Source organism: Palaemon carinicauda, chromosome 2 (assembly GCF_036898095.1).
Source record: "Palaemon carinicauda isolate YSFRI2023 chromosome 2, ASM3689809v2, whole genome shotgun sequence".
Lineage (NCBI taxonomy): Eukaryota > Metazoa > Arthropoda > Malacostraca > Decapoda > Palaemonidae > Palaemon > Palaemon carinicauda.
This window is the reverse complement of record NC_090726.1, coordinates 116,903,195-116,923,856: the sequence shown is the minus strand read 5'-3', so window position 1 is coordinate 116,923,856 and position 20,662 is coordinate 116,903,195. Positions and strand designations below refer to the sequence as shown.

Sequence of the window (20,662 nt, the reverse complement as noted above, 5' to 3'; positions counted from 1 at the left end):
AGAGATTCCATCTGGTCCACACGCATTGGTCTCCTTCATGCTTTTAATGGTTAAAATCACAGTCTCGCAGTCAACAGGTGAGGGTATAAAAACAGATAAATTGTCATTAGAATTATCAATCTGATTACCTTGCAATATGATATCATTATTTGCCAAATCCTCTTGAGATTTTTCAAATGTCCTTTTTCCTACACTAGAAAAAAAAAAATCGTTAAAATTTTCTGCTTTGGTTAATATATCCTCGCTGTTTTCAGTTAACTCAGGATCATTATCAGTGACTTTCGAAAGCATCTTTTTGGCTGTTTTCCATGTAGCTGAGATATCATTTATATTTGTTTTCAAATTCATTGTTGTAATGTTCTTTACGACTAGCATCAATTACTAATTCAACTCTTTTTCTTATCTCTATAATTCTCCCTGAGTAGTTCATTATAAGGATCTTGTTTCAGAAAACTGTGTTTGATCTCTTTCTTTTATCACAGACCTTATTTGCTCTGATATCCAAGGGGCTGGGGGGCGTAGTAATTGTCTTGTCACAATGGGAGCGTAAGTATCAATGCATAGGTTCATGACGTTAGTTAACGTATTAACTTGAATACTTACGTCATCTGCATGCAAGATAGTGTTTAGTGTGTTCACTTCATTAAGTAGTAAGTTACAATATGTAGTCCGTAAACAGCAGAAAGTTTTATAAATGGGAGAATGCTTTGGTTTTTTCATATTCACTAAAATACTAATTGCTTCATGATCTGCGATTGGGCCCGGCAATATTTCTAATTTAGTTACCATAGTTTTGTTATTAGTGATGAAGAGGTCAATCAAAGTTGATGAATTTAAAGTTACTCTAGTAGGCCTGTCGATCAGTTGGTCTAACTTTACACTATCAATAAGCCCAGCCATTTTATTACCAGATTTCAGGTCATCATTAAAATCACCGAATATAAAAATAGGTTTGTTCCTCAGGGCTACGTTTTTAAGAGAGTCTAAAATGAAATTAAGAGCATCTACAGTAGATTTAGGATGGCGGTAGAAGCAACCAATAATAACTGAGGGTAAATAGCGGTGCTGTAGAGTTAACCACTTACATTTAACTCCCTCCTGCTTCTCAAGGCCGTTGTCAAACTCGGTTACCTTTAAATGGTCTCTTACACACACACACACACACACACCCCACCACCTCTGCTGTGGTCCTCTCTATAAATTGTATGATGATATATTAGCAAAACCATCACTCCTATTCGAAGACAACTATGTTTCACTTATGCACAATACATCAATTTTGCGTTGTGTTACCAAAAGCTATATTTCGTGTTTGTGATATAATAAAGATTGTGCATTAATATAAAACATTTTCAGATAATTACTCTGTGCGGCACTGCCATCTTGGCGTACTACCTAATGATAATTATGATTATATTTGGTGCAAAGTCTACTCTTATGTCCATATTCCTGACATACATTACATGTTATTTTATGGTCAAATCTACAGTTGGATTGAACATGGTTGAATTCGCCACAATTAAAACATCCCTTTCTACTTCTGTTCATGAAAATTTTGCCATTTTGCTGGTAATGAGCTTTATAATGAGCTTCGCGATTTTGTAGCCAATAATTATTTTCCCTATGGTGATCTCCATGTCCTATATTATAAATGCGTGAGTCAGGGAATCTGTGTCTGGCATTGAAGTTTATTTGAGAATAATGAGGATCACGATTCTCAATCCTTAATCTATTCTGATTTCGTAATGTAGTCCTATTTGTTTGATTACTATCTTTCACCTGAAAGGGCGCATTTCTTTTTGTATTAACTTTTGAAGACATGCTTTCTGTTTGACAAATCACTTGAAACTATTTTTACTTGAGATGTAGAAGATATAGCATCTAACAATCTTATTGCACCGATTATACTCAAATTATCATAATCAGAATCTTCATGCCAATCATAGCAATGCATATCTAGATACCTCACCAGTTCCCAGTTTAAAGTAATCATTAGTTTTGATAAAGGTTACGTCATTATCACGGCACCATTTACATATATTTTCGTTAAATAAACTACTCCTACCTGCCAGATCATCTAACTTCAAAGTGGGAACTAGTTCACAGAGTTTTACAACGGTATTTTCGTTTTCATTCTTGAGTTCAGCAACCAAGGTGCCAAGACAATCAGTGATTCCTTCCATGGTAGTGTCCTCATCAAGAAGGTCCTGGACGCCACAATATATGATACATACCTTAACGGGATAGCTGAGTTTCTCTGTGATCCATGATTTTATTAAATCCACATTTGCCTCTTGAAGGGTCCTAACAATCACGTGGTCATCAAGGTCCTTGGATTTTATGCCTTGTAGGCATGAATCTCCTATTAATAGTATATTCTTTTCGGGGAACACGTTTCGCCCCTCTTCATAGGATTTGTCTTTACGACGTATGGCAACTTCCAAGGCTTCAATTCTCTCCTCTACCAATAGTAGTTTCGTCTTCAATTCGTTAATTTCGACTTCCTTTTCTGCTAAATTGTTATTGACAACGTAAAAATTGTCATTCATCTGTCTCACGAACTTATCAAATTTCTGGATAAGTTCAGCTAGATTTGTGCCAGCATTTCCTGAAGTATGGCTGGTTTCAGTGACCGATGTATAGGACGATGATGGCTGTCCATTTATTAACGAGTGATGTTAATAAATGCAAGGGATGAAAATTAAATCAATGATGCTCTTGTAAGTATTAAACGATGAAGTTACAAATAAAACTACCGAGTTAATGAGACAAAACATGCAGTAAGTTACATGCGGTATCATAAACAGAAAATAAGTACCTTATAGTTTGGGTTGTAAACAAGATCCGCCATCTCGGAATAAACACGTGGAATGAAACGGACTTGGTGAAATTAAGTTTCTACGCTACTTATAAGAAAGCTTAAAATTACGGTGCCCCAATTCACTTTGTAGGACAAGGACACGTGCTAGGCACATGGGGAACGGTAGTTAAAAAAGTTAGGGAAGGTAAATGACACGAAGGAAGGTAAAGCAAGGTACAAAATGATACAAATTATATGCTATTGGATGTCAAGGTGGGACAAGATATACACAGTGGTGGAGGCATGTGGTTTATTGCGTCCTGAGGTACAGAATGTTCACAGTTGCTCTCTGCAACCGGCACACTCATTTGACGCCTGCCCGCCATGGAAAAACATATCGTACTTATGCAGGTACTCCATCATTCCCCCCCCCCCCCCGAGATTAATACATGGGTATACGTGGAGAGGCAATGATAAAAAATAATACATGGATATACATGGATTAAATTGGATGCATGTGCAAGAATAAGGAGACAGATATGGATGCATGCGCAAGCATAAGGAGACAGATACATAGCTGTCGATAGTATAAAATGCAATGTGTAGGTAATACATGTATAATATAGGTAAAATTACATGTTTAAATACATGACCTAAGAGGTCAATATGGAAGAGGAGCGAGTGTGAGAAATGCCATAGTCATGTCATAACCAGAATGCTAATGCCAAACCTCAGCAATGTAACATTTTTATGAAGAATAAACACAAATACGAATCGTGAGAAAGAGTTGTGTCGCCACCGGATGCAGGTGTCTTCCTATATTAATGTTTAGTTTACATTATGTGTTTAAATGCTGAGATAACTGACTATACGATATCTGTGATATCGATATTTTAGCCAGTTCTTATTTAGATGTCATACGGAATGGTCATCCGACCAAACAATCTATATTCCTGTGATGGAGATGTTAATAACTGGTTTTAAAGAATAAACTATTTTAAAGTTAACTCACCTAGACTTACTTAAAGATGTAACATACCAAGTCTAATATACAACACATTGAAGATGACATTGATGGGAACCCGAATGTGTGTTAATAACGGTATCACACCAATAAATACTTCCCTATAGAAAAGTCCGGAGTAAGGCTCTCGGGTATAGGAAATAATGAATTGAATGTAATAGGCGTAACTCATGTTCAGTTCAAGGTCGGTAAGCGCGTTTGCCGATACATTTGTTGTTGTACAAAACATTGATATGTATCCAGCTGTAATTATAGGATATCCGTCCATCCCACCGCTGCCACCATTTATTGGTGTGATACTGTTATTAACACACATTCGGGTTCCCATCAAATGGCATCCTCAATGTGTTGTATATTAGACTTGGTATGTTACATCTTCAAGTAAGTCTAGGTAAGTTAACTTTAAAATTGATTTAAGTCTTTAATGACCATATATGTTTCCTTGTCTGGGGAAATCAATACGTGTCCTGTCAAACTGGATATTACTGAATATGAGTGATTCGTCATGAAAGTCGGAAATGGTGATATCCTGTAAGATTGCCAGGCATCGGAAGAATCAAAGGGAATTGTAATCATAATCCTGTGATTTTCAACGCTTACTGTAATCAGGCTGTAATAAAATTCTAACCTACGTGCGTCTAACAAAGGAATATAACCTAATTTCTCCCATCCGTTCTCCACAATTAACGTTAAGTCTCTTATCGGCAACAAATGCGGTGACAGTACACCTTTAGTCGCTAAGGTAATAGCTTCCACATGGTCTTTTGATTTCTCAATGAAATGTGCAATTCTATTATGTATATGATCTATTTTTGAATCATTATATGTTAACGTTGCCAACAAATCTTGTACTTCCATAATCTGACTGATATTACTAGAATGTTCGTTCACCAAACTCATAATTTGATTGATTGAAGCTAACTGATATTACATGTTCAAATACATGACCTAAGAGGTCAATATGGAAGAGGAGCGAGTGTGAGAAATGCCATAGTCATGTCATAACCAGGATGCTAATGCCAAACCTCAGCAATGTAACATTTTTATGAAGAATAAACACAAATACGAATCGTGAGAAAGAGTTGTGTCACCACCGGATGCAGGTGTCTTCCTATATTAATGTTTAGTTTACATTATGTGTTTAAATGCTGAGATAACTGACTATACGATATCTGTGATATCGATATTTTAGCCAGTTCTTACTTAGATGTCATACGGAATGGTCATCCGACCAAACAATCTATACTCCTGTGATGGAGATGTTAATAACTGTTTTTAAAGAATAAACTATTTTAAAGTTAACTTACCTAGACTTACTTGAAGATGTAACATACCAAGTCTAATATACAACACATTGAAGATGACATTTGATGGGAACCCGAATGTGTGTTAATAACAGTATCACACCAATACATGTTCATAAAATAATATGAGGAGCAGATACAATAAAAATATAAGCAGATGCTACTGTAATGTACGTGATTACATAAAAGAAGGTATATGACAGTTAACGACGTCACATGTAGTCATTCATCCACGCTGGCCTTCTGGTGCGCCGTGATGGGCGTGGCTCCCGTACTGCTTGTGGGCTGGGTGTAGAGTGACTGGCCGGAGGCTGCTCGGGCGTAGGATGAGCTGGATGCATAGCAGGTGTGGCCCGCCCTGGCTGGGGCCTCGATGATGTCAGTCGCAGGTGATTCCTGTTACACCAAATCCCACACACTCAGCCCGAAATATGTAAAAGCCAGTTAAACCTAAATCAAGTAAAAATGAATGTAAGCTAATCTGAAATGGGGGAAACTTTAAGAAGCACGTGGTTTACCTGCACTTTTTACTTGAAAGACATCCTTTGTCCTTAAATGGCTGTTACAGCTTGTTGTTTGCCCCTTTTGTCTTCAGGACCACCCAGTGGTTTTCCTCGCTTCTTGGCAGATCAGGTATCACTGGCGCAGTTCCCAGGATCGTCTTCCTCCCTCTCTCCAGCCGACAGGTACACTAAGACTCTTATGCTATGTCCTCTATTTCCTGGGGGTCGAGTGGGGGTTAGCCAGATCAATGCAAATTGACTGACCAGGTCCGTAAACCGGTTACAACCACGGCTCTTGCACGAATGGTCGACCCTTAGGTCGCGTGGGCTCATCTGGGTTCAGCTTCCAAACAGGTGAGGGTCATTGGGCATAGGATAAACCAGTCGAGGTGCCATATTGGGACTTAAGGGCAGGGCAATGTAACATTGTAAGGAGTGAGTAGGAGGCAGGATTTTGGGCAAGATACTTAGAGAAATCTTGCAGCTCTAAAGGAATGTACATACATTATAATCCTACCTATTCTGGCTTACTAAAAATTAATAATTTAAATGCTTGACTTGTGTGCATTAGTATTATACCAAGGTCTATCTATAGACCTTGTATTATACAACATATAAGTTTGTTTATTTTTGAAAAAAAAAAAAAAACACGTAAACAATGGCCGTATCAAACGTACTTTTATTACTGTATTAGTATAATGATTGAAAAGAAGTACAAAACGATAAACGGATAAAGACATAACATCAATGTATTACACTAGTAGATGAAACCGTACATGTATATACATGTAACCTAATAATTTTGTGTTGACCCTGATCAAAGTAATTGATTAATGTTTATATATGGTGAGATACTACGCAAAAACGAGAGCGGGTAGTTCGAAACCAGTGTGATAGCTTAAAACCGGTGTTTAATTACCCCTGGGGGTAGCTTGAACCCGGTTTCAAGCCTGAAACCTATTTCAAACTACCGGGAGATAAGATGTGGAGGGGTAATTTGAAACCGCTACATCGGTCTGACATCCAACGTTTTACATGAAATGTTTTTACAAATAAAGTGACTGGCGTAAAGAAAGCTTTGTATTCATCGAGTGACAAAAGGAGAAATGTTACTACCTTCTTGGCGTTAAAAATTACCGAAGGTTTCAGCGTTGACTATAATATTGGGAGCTAGACCAAAATATTGAAGGAAAGAAGAGTGAAGAAAAATTCTTTCCAAGCTAAGCATATCAGCAATAATTTTCATGAATCCTTCTACTCTGAAAAGAAAGTTACCTGGCACATCAGGTTATAAAATCGTGTATGATCAATTGAATCCTAATTTTGTGGACTCCCATGTCAAAATTTATTTCTTTTGCTATTAATTTCAGATGAGCACGTCATACAACTCACTTATTTTTTCTATTTTTAATGGTTTCATATTTCTATCAGATTACATTACATTTATTTAGGCAATGAAAAGTTTATTACAATACATTGTTACAACGTCGTATAATAAACTTTTATGAAACTACTGCATAAATATCCCACTCTTTTGCATTAATTGTCACTGCGATACTTTATTGCAATTTTTGCATCCGTCACGGACAAATATATTATTTCAAACAAAGGCTAAGCAGTAAAGTAAATGCGCAGAAAGTAGGGCGGATATTGCCGAGCTATTACCTTGTCTCCCTGATCCATGAGTTTATGGGAAGTAGTTCGAGCTGCTTTCATTTTTGCTTGGGTTTTTGATGACCCAAGCACACGTGTACTGCATCCGTTTCCATGTCAACAGGTACAGTGGGGAGAAGGGACGCATAGTGAGAACCAGTATGGTGCGGTTACGTCACCTGCTACCCATAGGCGAGACAACCCAGACACCCCCCCCCCACAGCAATGTAGGGGAAATAAGAACTCACAGACTGTGCTAGAAAAGGCAGTTAAGTTCGAGTCCTACTCGTGAGTAGACAACCCTCACTAGGCCCACCGGCCATGGTAAGCCTACCGCAGCCATGGCGGACGTCCATACACCATATGATGTCCAATAGTTTCTTTTAATTTAAATGTCTCCCGGCGTGTGTATATTAATGTACCAGTTAAAAGTAAATTCCATTGTATTTGTCTGATGAATCATTTAAGAGCCAGCGAGAAACTTATTAATCTTCTGTTATGCACCCTCAAGATTTAAATTTCTAATTTACTCGCTTTGAAGAAGATTTCTGCTTATTTTAATTGTGAAAATTAACTTGGACAATAAATCCTTCATACGAGTTCACCCTCGTCTAATTCTCCACCTCCTATCCTGTATGTTTTGGTTATTACTCCACGTGTGGGAAATAATTCCGGGAAAGGCCTCCCCGTTTCTGATTTCTGGACTCGAGCCTGAAGGATAGAGCGCCAACACTCTCACACTTGACAAACTAGAGAACTGCAACGAAGGCGGTTTGCTTTCCCTGCACTCCTTCAAGTCCAAAGATTACTCTATACCGGGACTGTCGGCACCGATATCACCTTGATGTTCAGACACTACTCCAGGGCGCAGAATAGTAAATCCCAATCAAATGTGGTTGGACTGAATCAGTTACGTTAACAACAGTTTCACAAAGTGTTAGGCGGAGCAGTACTGTAAAAGTCAAAACGTCCTAAGGACCACCAGGAGGTAATACCGTAGAACATTACAATAAAGGATTGACACCGATAGCTTTACATTGAGGTAAATATAAACTTACCCTTGAATCATATCTCACCTCATGAGATAACTCATTTAGTCATTTCAAAATGTAAAGGTTAAGTTAAAAACAGTTAATAATTTTAACCTAAAAATGGCGTTTATTTCCATGAAGTACCACAGGAATTTTCACCTAACTGATACAAGAAAAACCAGCAAAACTACCTAATTGAAATTTGAATAAAGACCGCATGGCATATGAAAAAATGAAAAATGCTAAGAAAATGGTCAAATCAATTAAATCGTAAATCAATAATCAAATGACTAATCAACCAATGAAAGTAAAAATGGTGACTGAAATAATACCAAAAGTTCTACTCACTACTTTGAACACATTCCTCTTGGGCAAAACATTTCAAACTTGATAGAGGGGAACGGGAACACAGCTTATGGTAACGGACACGCCTTGAATGATTAAACCAGACAGTCTGAACATGACTTCCTAGCTAAATGTACACATCGTCAAATAAAGGCTAGAAAAAAAGGGGGGGACAGTTCCTTGGCCAAGGTTGAGCACTGTTAATTAGTACTCATGCTCTTGAGGGTTGATTGTAGACTTTGTAGTGGAAGCATCTTGTGAACTGTTAAGAACACGGTGCATCTTCAGTTCTGCACTGACGTGTTTTGTCTTCGTCAGCTTATCTTCTAAATAATGGCTCAAAGCAAGGCATACTGTTGGTTAGTAATTGGTTGACCAACAGGTAGTTGAAGCGATGCCTAAGTTGAAGCGGCGTCCAAGTTGAAGGGGCTATGCCTACGTCCGTCTTCCACGCTTCCTGTTTTTAAAGTGGCGCTCCCGAACCCTCCTGCCTGCTGCCGCTGAGTTGGTTCACGCCGGTCGAGTGGTTCTTCTCCAAATTTCCATGAGTACGTGGTTCGCTGAAGGGTCCTTTTTATAAATACAAGGATCATTCTTGAAACTCCTGGGGAAAGTTATTATAAAGAAATCCTACTGTCTGGCTTATAAAAATTAATATACATAAAAAAAAAAATTAAGTGGCGTTTAGTGATGTTCAATAACACAGGAAACAATCCTAGCTAAACAGACTTATAAATAGGTACCGAGATGTAAATAGCAATAAGCTAAGATCAATGAGTTACGTAAATTAAAGAGTTACTTAAATACAAACCAATTGTGGTTAAACATCCAAAGCTTCAAGAGCATTTGGAACAGAACACAACCAAGCTCTGTTTTAAAAATTGTCGACGGCCGGTTGCATCGTCAGAGCATTGTACTGTGAGCTCACGAAATTAGATAAAATCATCTACAGAGGAATGAGGTGATGAAAGGTAAAGCATTGCAGGGGAATGATGGACATGTTAGCAGCAATGAATATTTAAGGGTATAATAAAGAAGGTTACAAAGGAAACAAAAGAAAAACGAGATGCGTAAAACCCAGAAAATAACAAACAAAAATTAAAAAATGGAATAACGGGGGTGACTAAAATAAAGCGTGGAAAAAATTTCCACCCCACGCCCATATGACACATCATTACAATTTTAGTCACAGTTAGAATTTTCTCGCTCTCTATCAGTATATATATATATATATATATATATATATATATATATATATATATATATATATATATATATATATATATATGTGTGTGTGTGTGTGTGTGTGTGTGTGTGTGTGTGTGTGTAATTGTATGTCAGTTCATGCCTTTTGGAACCTTTCTCTATAGTTCTCGAGGAGAATGATGTAGGCCTAGTCATTTATTTGATTTTCTTTAGTTGCAGACATTATGATAATTCACGTTTATCTTCCACAATGCAGACAATTCCTAATAATGACGAATGCACTTTAAAGAGAATTCTCTCTCCACCTACTTGAAGTTCTTGTCCCCTACTTTAGGATGACGACTGGGTTAAAAGTGAAGTATATTTGGTGCATTTGTGCAATATCAGCTTCAGACTAGACATTCTTATTGATTCAACTTCAACCATGTCAATTGTTTCTCAAGCATTGAATAACCATTCAATCTTAGCCGGAGATGTTCAAAAGTTTCGACAATACCAGGATGGTTAATATTGATTATATACGGGCACCTTTAGTAAAATGCACTAATTTCTAATGATATTTATTTTTTTGCTGTCTAATAAGAAATGCATCCAAGCTTCTTCTTCCTCTTCACATAATTTGCATTTTGTATAAGCATATTCAAATTTCTTCCTCCACTGCAGATCTAGTATGTTGGTGCGTGCTCCAAAAGTAGCTCTAAATCCTGTTTGTTTCCACAATTTTTTTCTCTTCATTTATATACGGTTTCTATCTATAGTAAAGTTGTAACATAATTTTCTTTTGTATATCTTCCTTCTATGTTGTTGAGTCCAAAGACTTTTTTACTTTATTCAAATAATTTACATTGAAGGGGTCCTGGATATTTAGGTTCAGAACTTGAAGATTATGTATGATTACATTTGCACATTACATCCGTTGCTTTACAATGGTACTTTTTAACTATCACTAGACTACGCGATTTCTCCTTCGCATTTTAGGTCACAGCTCAGAACCACAAGGTTAAGATTCATAATAATTTCCAATACACAGTGACCTTCTCTGTTTCTCTTTTGTGGGCCTAGAAATCAAAGGTGATCATTGTAAAGAATCATCTTCACTCTTTATTCTATTTGTATCTGTTGGATTTAAGGCTAGGCGGGCTCGGGAAATGATAGTTAGCGTGGTTTCGTATTTTCCTCGCAACTGATTTTTGTGACATGGACAATGTCATCACTTATGTGGGCGGTGCTCAGGTGCTACAAGCAGCTTCATCTTACCACATCTTACATCTTCACCCAAAATATTACGAGGAAGGTAATATTTTCTAAACTTATAAATGACAATATCAAAAGCAGGCATTACAAATGAAATGCTCAGCAATCTTAAAGAAAAACATCAGACAAGTATGGTAAATCATAACCGTAATGATTAATGGTACCATTAGGATAACTAGAGAGAGAGAGAGAGAGGGGGGGGGGGCGGGGGAGAGCGCAACATCAACAGCATTACATAACATCAAGCGAAACAATGATTACAGCAGCATTGCAAGATATGCACTAAAATGAATTGTGAATGCAACATCAACACAAAATCACATACAGAAAGTAATTTTGCAAATATGAAATCAATGCACGTCTAAGTGCAGTAAAACAAAAACAAAAAATACTTTCATTGTATAAATGCAGAATCAAAGCAAAGATAGTTATACATAATCGTTCATTCAGACAAGGTCCTCTCTTTTCCTTGGAGGCCGTACCTCTGGCGCTGATGGAGGAGACTTACGCTCATGAACCACTTCGTTGTCGGTAGGAGTGGCCCCTGTTGTCTCATTGACGGGCAGTTGAATGCTCAACTATGATTCCCAGCCTGTCCCAGACCTTAGTCATCTGGTTCTGAATCTTAACGTGTGTGCCTGGCTGTAAGGGCGTTAGCCTCCTGTCGGTGCCACTTTCAATTATCTTCTCATTTTTCTCTACTACCTGAAGTTCTCTATTTCTAATGGATTTTCTCCAGTGGTGGTCTATCATACAGTTGAGTTTTGCGGTCAGTACACCATCGCGTGGCTGTCTCCCAGTTGCCAATTGTGACGGAGATTTATTTATACCCCTTAAGGACGTGTTTAGGTACTGTAGCGTATACCTTGTCGTTATTGAGGCTTCCAGTCCTGCTGATACTTGTTCTCATTATCCTCTTTGCAAACTTAACTGCGGTCTCGGCTCTCCCATTTGACTGCAGGTAGTGGGCCGATGATAGGTGCATCTCAACTCTCCATCTCCTGTAGAAGGTCATCATTTCTTCGTTCACCAGGTCGGTGCTGCCGTCCGTAGACAATTGTTCAGGTGCTCCCGATCAAGTGAAGTAATGCCTAAGTTTTTTCATGACTTTTGCAGATGAGGTGCCATTGGGAAGTGGGGTATTTCTAGCCAGCCTTTAAGTCTGTCACAATATGCCATATACCTGTGTCCTTCAAGCTGAAACAGGTCCATGGTAGTCTGTTGGAACGGATACTCTAGGGCAGGGGTCATTTTCATGACTTCAGCAGAAAGTGATGGTGAGTGGGCGTCACACAATGTACACCGTGAACGATGATGCTGGAGGTCACCCTCGATGCCCGGCCAATAGACTGAATGTCTCGCTCTTCTCAACATTGTATCTAGGCCTTGATGTCCAGCATGGAGGTTGGGGGTTATCTGATGGCGGAGCCCTTCGGAAATGACAAGGAGGATGCAGTTGTTGTTGAAGCAATATGTGACCAGGTTGCCAGATGTAGATAAACGTTCTCGGATGCCGTAGAAGGGCCTCTGACTTGCAGTTTCTTGAGATTTCTTCGGTTTCTAGTCCCATGCAGTCACTCGAGCGACTAGTAGCTGATATGCTGGGTCATCCAGGGCTGCCTCTTCAACAGTTTTCTCATCTATGGTGCACTGCCCCCTTAGGTTTTCTGTGTTTGCTGACACCATGGCAATCTTTAATTCTTCGTTGAAGCTCGCATCCTACTCACTGCGCCATGTTGGATCTAAAGCTAGACGGGATCAGGAAATGATAGTCAGCATGGTTTTGTATCTTCATTGCAACTGACTCTCAGCGGAAGGAAGTATAGATAGCCCGTGACGTGACAATGACATCACTTATGTGGGTGGTGCTCAGGTACTAAAAACAGCCTCATCTAAACACATCCTACAGTATCTTATTTTTATTTAGTTCCTGCATGATGTAGTTTAGCTACCCTTCTCCATTTCCTGCACGATTTATTTGAGTTACCCTCTCCATTTCATATCCCATCCATCAAGATTTTGTTCATGATGTCACGACAGGTAAAATTCTCCGGTAGACTTGACTAGCTGCATGAAATGGTTCTTAAAATGTTTCCTTAAGCACTGTATTTCAGGGTAAATGATTTCTTCTGATTTAGGTTGCAAATTTTGCATTATCATTTATGTTTATTTCACTTACATTTCTCAAACCAATATTCACGTTTGTTTGTCTAGGAAATTAATTTTCCGGCAAGCACTGCTTTTGCCGATTTCTCTTTTATTAAATCAATTATTGTACAGTATATGCCAGACAGTAAATGTGAAGAATTTTCTTCACTCTTTCTTCTTCCTTATATTCTTTTTCGTCCATCTTGAGCATAACATAGTTTAGTTACCACTGATTTCCGTTTAAATTTGAATAACTTTTAGGGGTTGTGGTGGTCTATTGGAAACGTCCCTGCCTGGCAATTTGCCGGAATGGGGTTCGAGTCACTGTCAACAGTCAAGCTTGATGGTTTCTCGTTTTGTCTGCAACATCACCATCCTTGTGAACTAAGGGAGTGGTTTGGGGGAACCTATATGTCTACCTGCTCAGTCATCAGCAGCCATTGCCTGGTCATCCCTGGTCCTAGCTTGGATGAGGGGGGCTTAGGTGTTGATCATACGAATACATGATCAGTCTCTAGGGCAGACATAGGCAACCTGCGGTCCGCGGGCGACATACGGCCTGCAACGTGTTTAAATGTAGCCCGCGGAGCTCTCAATGTTTCTTAAAACAAAAAACTCAAATTATGAAATGCTCAGTTTTTGTCTTCAAAATTACTTTCTCAGTCGAACTATTAACTTACAAGCTGAAAGATTACCTCCTGACCTTCAAGAAATTTAAACACATTTGAAAGATTATTTCAAAGGAAAATCCTTTTTTAATCTTTTAATTGGCCTCCCACATAAGTATCTAATACATCTTGTATTTTCGTATTCTGAACCAGGGCATGTAGTACGGTACGGTTCGGTACGATATTACGGTATGGCACGGGTTTTTTGGGGGATGTAAGTACGGTTCGATATTACGGTACGATATTTTCCTTCGAGTTCGGTTCAGTACGAAAGTACGATTTTTTTTTTCCGTACTTAATCATACCATTTCTGTACCAAATTCAGATAGGTGTCGCAAGCAGCCAAGCCCGGCCCCCCGCCGCCCAACCGCCCAGGGTCACACACCTGGTTGACTTGGGCGGTGACTCACTGCCCAAGTCAACCAGGTGTGTGACCATAAAGGATTAGCAGGTCTTCTCATTGAGGTGTTAATTAAAGCATATCCCCTTGGGGTTTGCCCCGGCCTTGGAGGAAAAATAACTGGAGATGCCCTGACCCGGATTAAGGGAAGCCAGGTTTTTACCCTTCTAACTGTCAGTTCTTGATCCTTCAAGTTAATCTCTGTCACTGTATTGGAATTTGTAGTCAGTTCTATTCAGACCTTTGTTTAGAGACGGTAACCCTTATTGTGCTTTCATTAGCGATGGCTCCTTCCTGTGCTGCTCTTGGTTGTAAAAAATCAGTTGCCTGCCTTTAGGCAAAAATCAGTAACAACAGTTGTGAGATCATCACAAGCTGTGTTCAATGTCATCCATAGACGGCTATAAAGGTCAACGACTTTACTGTAGTTCATTATTCCAAGGAGTTTGTAACTGATTCACAAATAAGTTGAGCAACAAGTTTAACATTATTATTTTTTTTTTTTTTTGATAAAGCATCACAGGAAGGGACCATCGCTAATAAAATAGCACAAGAAAATAGTTATCGGCTATAAACAAAAGTCTGGGTAAAACAGACTAAGTACCAGTACGCTGTCGGAGGATTAACTTGGGATCGAGATTTGACAGTTTGAAGGGGTGAATCTGGCCAAACCCTGCCCTCAAGGGTTCAGGAAAGAATTCTGAGTCAAGGCATCTCCAGTAGTATTAATCCTCCTAGGCCCCGGCAGCCGTCAAAGCAAGGCTGGGCAGGGACCCCACCTACTTATTGGCTTACCGGCTCAGGTGAGAAGACTACCCTGGCCTTGACCCAGCCTTGACACGCGTGACAACGCATTTATAACCCCTCCATTCATCATCATTCATCAGTCAGTACTTGGTCTGCACACTCACTACATCAGCTCAGGTCAGGACACTAGCGCCGTCGTGAGGACACTGAGGCCTGCTGATTGCTGCCCGAAAGACTGCCGCTACACTCTGCTTTTGTGCTACGGAAGCAGTACTCATTAGAGAAGCTTGATCATACATAAGGTAAGACTCAAATGATGTTCTCTTCCCTGTTTAAAGAATTCAAGCAAAATTATAATAGTTTTGAGAGAGAGAGAGAGAGAGAGAGAGAGAGAGAGAGAGAGAGAGAGAGAGAGAGAGAGAGAGAGAGAGAGAGAGAGAGATTTTTTGAGTGCAAGCCATGAGAGAGAGAGAGAGATTATTTTTGTGTAAGCCATGAGAGAGAGAGAGAGAGAGAGAGAGAGAGAGAGAGAGAGAGAGAGAGAGAGAGAGAGAGAGATTTTTTGTGTGCAAGCCATGAGAGAGAGAGAGAGAGAGAGAGAGAGAGAGAGAGAGAGAGAGAGAGAGAGAGAGAGAGAGAGAGAGAGAGAGAGAGAGAAATTTTTTTTTGTGTGCAAGCCATGGGCACATTTTTTTTTCGTTTTTAAATCTAATATGCTATTTTTTTTGTCTTACAGATTTTCACAATGGGTCGGCACCAAGAGTTTGTTGGTGTTGAGCTCTTCTCCATTACGAAGAATTCAGCAAGTTGCCTTGTGTCTGGATGTGGTTACTCATACACACTGAAGCCCGGCGCAGAATTTCACTCAAAGCCGTTATGTAATCACTTGAAAAGACGACATGTGGAGGAATATAAGAAACTCCTGGACAATGCCAAAAACAATGAGTCTAGGAAACGGGAGAGAGAAAATATATCTAATTATTTTGTCAGTATGATTAGCGAAGATTCGTGTGCAAAAAGAAAGAAAACGGAAGTGATAGAATATGCAATGAGTAAGCAAGAGATGCAGGGACTTGTCGTTGAAGCAGTTACTGTCAACGGATTGCCCTTGTCTGTTTTTGAGAAAACAGCCATGTCAAAGCTTATGAGTCCCATTGCAAATAAGCTTGGTGTGTCATTAAGTCAAAGAGCTGTTCGGTCTCTGACTCTTGAAGCCGCAGAAAAAAAAAAGACTTGAGTTAAGGACTGAGTTCGATAAGCGCTTGATTTGTGTGAAGTTAAATCTCTGCACCCGACGTGGGCGTCATTTCCTTGGAGTGAACGTGCAGTCTGATATCAATGGCAAATTGAAGGTAGTGACAGCCTCCGTAAAGGAAATGACACAAAGGGCAACAGCTGAAGAGATCAAATCAGTTTTGCTAGCTTATTTGAATAAGATTGGAATACAAGAAAAACAAATTTACTCGTTAACCACAGATAACGGAGCAAACGCAATCAAAGTAGGAAAACTGATGCAGAGTGATACACATGTGAAGGAAGGAAACAGTGAAGAAATTTTGAGTGACAATGAAGAAAACGATGATGAGCAAGTATTGGAAGCTGCTGAAAATAAGTTAGATGACTTAGTAAATGACATTCACTTAGCAGCTAAAAGTGTTACATCTGTAAGGTGCGCTTTACAAACCATGCAACTGTGTGTGCATGATGTTCTGAAAACAGACAGTGTAAAACATATCTTATGTAGGGTGCGGAAAGTGGTGAATAAGACGCATACACAAAATATGCGCTTAATATTCAAGAACAGCTCCATATCACTTCCAAAACTAGACTGTGAAACAAGATGGGGCTCAACGTATGATATGTTGGACAGTGTCCTTAAAACAAAGTTATTCTTGAACCAAATTGGCCTCAGTTATCGCCCGACATGGCTTCATCCCCCAACAAGTCTTCAACTATGATGAAACTGGCCGTTTTTGGAAGAAAATACCCAGGAGGACACTCATCACGGAAGAGGAGAAGAGACTACTGGGCCATAAACCCATGAAGAACCAGTTAACTGTAGCCTTGTGTGCCAATGCCAGCAGTGACTGTAAGGTCAAGCCACAACTGGTGCACCACTCTGAAACCCCACATGCTTTCAAGAGCCAAAGGATCTTGAAAGAAAAACTGCAAGTGATGTGACGCGCTAATGCTAAGGCTTGAGTTACCCAGCATTTCTTTTCAGAATGGGTTAATCTGTGCTTTGGTCCGGCAGTCAAAAAATATTTGGTGGAGAATAACCTGCCAATGAAATGTCTCCTGGTCCTCGACAATGCCCCCTAGTCACCCTCCTGGTCTCGAAGAGTACATTCTTAATGAATTCAGGTTCCTCAAGGTCCTTTATCTCTCACCCAACACCATGCCACTCCTCCAGCCCATGGACCATCAAGTTATTTCTAACTTCAAAAAACTGTACACGAAGCATTTATTCAAGAAATGCTTCAATGTCACAGACAACTCCAATCTCACCCTTCGGGAATTTTGGAAGGAACATTTCAATATTGTCCATTGCTTAAAAATTATTGACGACGCATGGCAGGGTGTCACAAGATGAACTCTTAATTCAGCGTGGAAGAAATTGTAGCCAGCTTCCGTCACTGACAGAAGGGTTCGATACGACAGACCCTGATGACCCCGAACCTGTTGTGATGGATGAAATCGTGTCTCTTGGAAAGTCCATGGGGCTGGAGGTAGACGAGGCAGACGTGAACGACCTTGTCGAGGAGCATCAGGAAGAGCTCAAACACAGGAATTGATCGAGCTCCAGGAGATGCAGCATTCAGAGGTGTTGCAGGAGCTCAGTAGTGAGGAGGAGGTGGAAGAGGAGGACTGCCTTTCTACGACGGAAATCAGAGACATGTTAGCGAAGTGGCAGGAGTTTTCTGATTTTATGGAAAAGAGGCAACCTGACAAGTTGGCGTGTGGTCGTGGGTTAGCATTTTCTGATGGCACTTCCATGCGTCATTTTCGCAACATTTTGAAGGGGAGACAAAAGCAAACATCTCTAGATAGCTTCCTTTTAAAAAGGCCGTCAAAAAGTGCAGGTGAAAGCGAGGTAAAAAGAGCCAAGCCGGAAGAAGAAAAGCAAAAAAATGAAAATGAAAACAAAATATAAAATTAAGTTTAGTGTAACGTAAGATTAGCATTTTATTTTCAAGTGTGTGTACAATAAGCTAGTTAAATTTAAAGTTGCTAATTTTATTTAAGTTGAATTTAAAGTTAAGGTTATGTTACGTAGTGTTACAAAAGTGTTGCGTACCGAACATGTTGCCGTCAAGTCTCTCTACTCCTCGTCCTCTCTCCCTCCTCCTCCTCTGCACACACCGCCGTTAGCCGCTACCGTCTGTCTCGAAGGTAAGACGTCCTTAATAATGTTACATTTCATTGAGCATCATAACCAGTTTATAGCTATTTGTTATTTTGTTAGTGTAGGATGTTGATTACATCAATTAAGAACATGTTTTTCCACTTTAATATACTGTTTTTGTGGTTTTTTTTCAGAGGGTGGGAACGGATTAATTTTTTTTTTAGTTATTTTATATGAGCAAAAATCATCTGAGATACGAGCAAATTGATATACGAGCCTGGTTCCGGAACAGATTAAACTCGTATCTCAAGGTATTACTGCACCATGAGGTCAGACACGTTGTTGGTGACCTGGAACATAAAACACAATATACCTAAAGTTGAAAGAAAAAACAAATTAGTCAAGTACAATAAATTCCACGTGCACAGCTCGAATGTCCAAAAACAAAAAAGGCAAATTATCTAAAAATGTATGATCTAATCTGAAGTCGGGATGTGAGGCCACACTTCTCTGTATCTCGCGTAAATTCTGTCCTGCAATTCAAGCCTCGAGTTCTGATTTATGATGGTGTCGTCTGTGTAGCACCACTTTTCCAACTGGCCCACCACTTACTATGCCCCTGTTTTTTGACCGACTGAGGTTCTTAGATCTGGTAGAAAGGCCGCTCATGAATAGCAGAGGCAAGGGACAGTGACATTGCCCTGGTTAGAAGGACAATACCCTAGATCAGGGATGGGTAACTATTCGTCACCTGCCTGCCGAACATCACTATTTTCAAGTGGGTGAGGGCCGCACGATAATACACATATCCAAGAAATATTACTTTCCTTTATATACTCTTTGTTTCACTTCTTTGTTTTTATTCGCTTTACTGTTGCAGGCCCAATTTTCTTCTTATTTCATTATTTTACTTTCTTTTTAAATGTTTAAATGCCATTGCTTTCTTATATCCTATTGAGAACAGTTATACTAGTATAAATAAATGAAATTTGAAATGATGTAAAAACAACATGAAAATTCACTGATGTTTTATTAAAGAACATATGATTATTGAACATCTGTATTAATGAAATTTTTGTACATTCAAGGTCTTTACCAAACGCTCAATATCTGTTAGGATTTCAGATGTCGCTACTCTTAAGTTGAGATGCAAATTTTCATCAGCAAATCTTGCTTTAATTTTCGATTTGACATGATTCATTCTAGAAAATAACTGTTCACATAAAAAGTTACTTCCGAAAATGGAAATATAATTTCTTGCTTGTTTCAGTACGTGCGGATATTCTTCCATTGGCAAAAACTTATAAAACTTCAGTAGAGATAGCTCTTTAAATCTTTGATTAAAATTGTTATCTCATTGTAGCTCAATTAATTTCATCTGTAGATTTTCAGGAACATATTCAACTCTACTTCAAATGGTGAAAAAAAAAAAAACATTGTAAAAGAAAAATCTTTGTGATTAAAGTCTTGGAATCTGTCAGAGAATTCCATCTTGAGTGACTGGAGCTTTTTGCATAGGAAAAGAAATCTGCTTGTCTATGCTGTGGATTTTATGAAGTTCATACATGAAACAACAGTGGACAAGATATTTGAAAATTTCGTAGACTTTGCACATAAATTCTGTTGATAAATCATAAAATGAAATGCAATGCTGAATTCCTTGTGCAATGAAATCTACTTTAATTTGTAAACAAATCCATTTTTACTTCCGACAGTGTTGCTGTGGAGGATCAATTTTCTGTTTTTTTTTTTTAGTTGCTTTTGTTTTGCCAAATCCTGAGAGAGAGAGAGAGAGAGAGAGAGAGAGAGAGAGAGAGAGAGAGAGAGAGAGAGAGAGAGAGAGAGAGAGAAATGAAGGATGTTTGTCAAGTAATGTCTTTTCAAATTATACTCCTTCAATACACTGAGTACATCTGAACAAATGGAACACACTGATTTACCTTTCCATATCACAAAAAAAAAAAGTTTATTATTCACTTATCTTAAAACATACGACCTTCATCAATTACCTTTCTCTTCTTCAACATACTTGGGGTTCAAATATTCCAAAAATTGCAATCTTGGGTGCGAGGATACAAGGAGAACTGTGCTCTTTGTGGATTTATAGAAATACAATAGTAATTTTCTTTAAAGATACCATCTATTTACAGCTGTGTTCAAAACAGGGCATGTAGTACGGTCCGGTTCGATTTGTTTTTTCGTAATTCGTACCACGCATTTTTACCGTACCGTA

General features: G+C 39.0%; 1 protein-coding gene and 1 pseudogene across 1 annotated transcript; one reads left to right on the top strand and one right to left on the bottom strand.

Annotated features, from left to right (window-relative positions):
- Positions 1-429: 429 nt before the first annotated feature.
- LOC137619597 (uncharacterized) lies at positions 430-900 on the bottom strand. The gene has a single exon (XM_068349776.1). It carries the CDS (start codon positions 898-900, stop codon positions 430-432), a length of 471 nt encoding a protein of 156 aa, XP_068205877.1.
- A 14,928-nt stretch (positions 901-15,828) lies between these two features.
- Positions 15,829-17,041, top strand: LOC137619589 (uncharacterized; annotated as a pseudogene).
- The last annotated feature ends 3,621 nt before the right edge of the window (positions 17,042-20,662 follow it).

Coding starts and splice junctions, on each gene's coding strand:
- LOC137619597 (XM_068349776.1), bottom strand. CDS start 900: ATGGCTGGGCTTATTGATAGTGTAAAGTTAGACCAACTGATCGACAGG.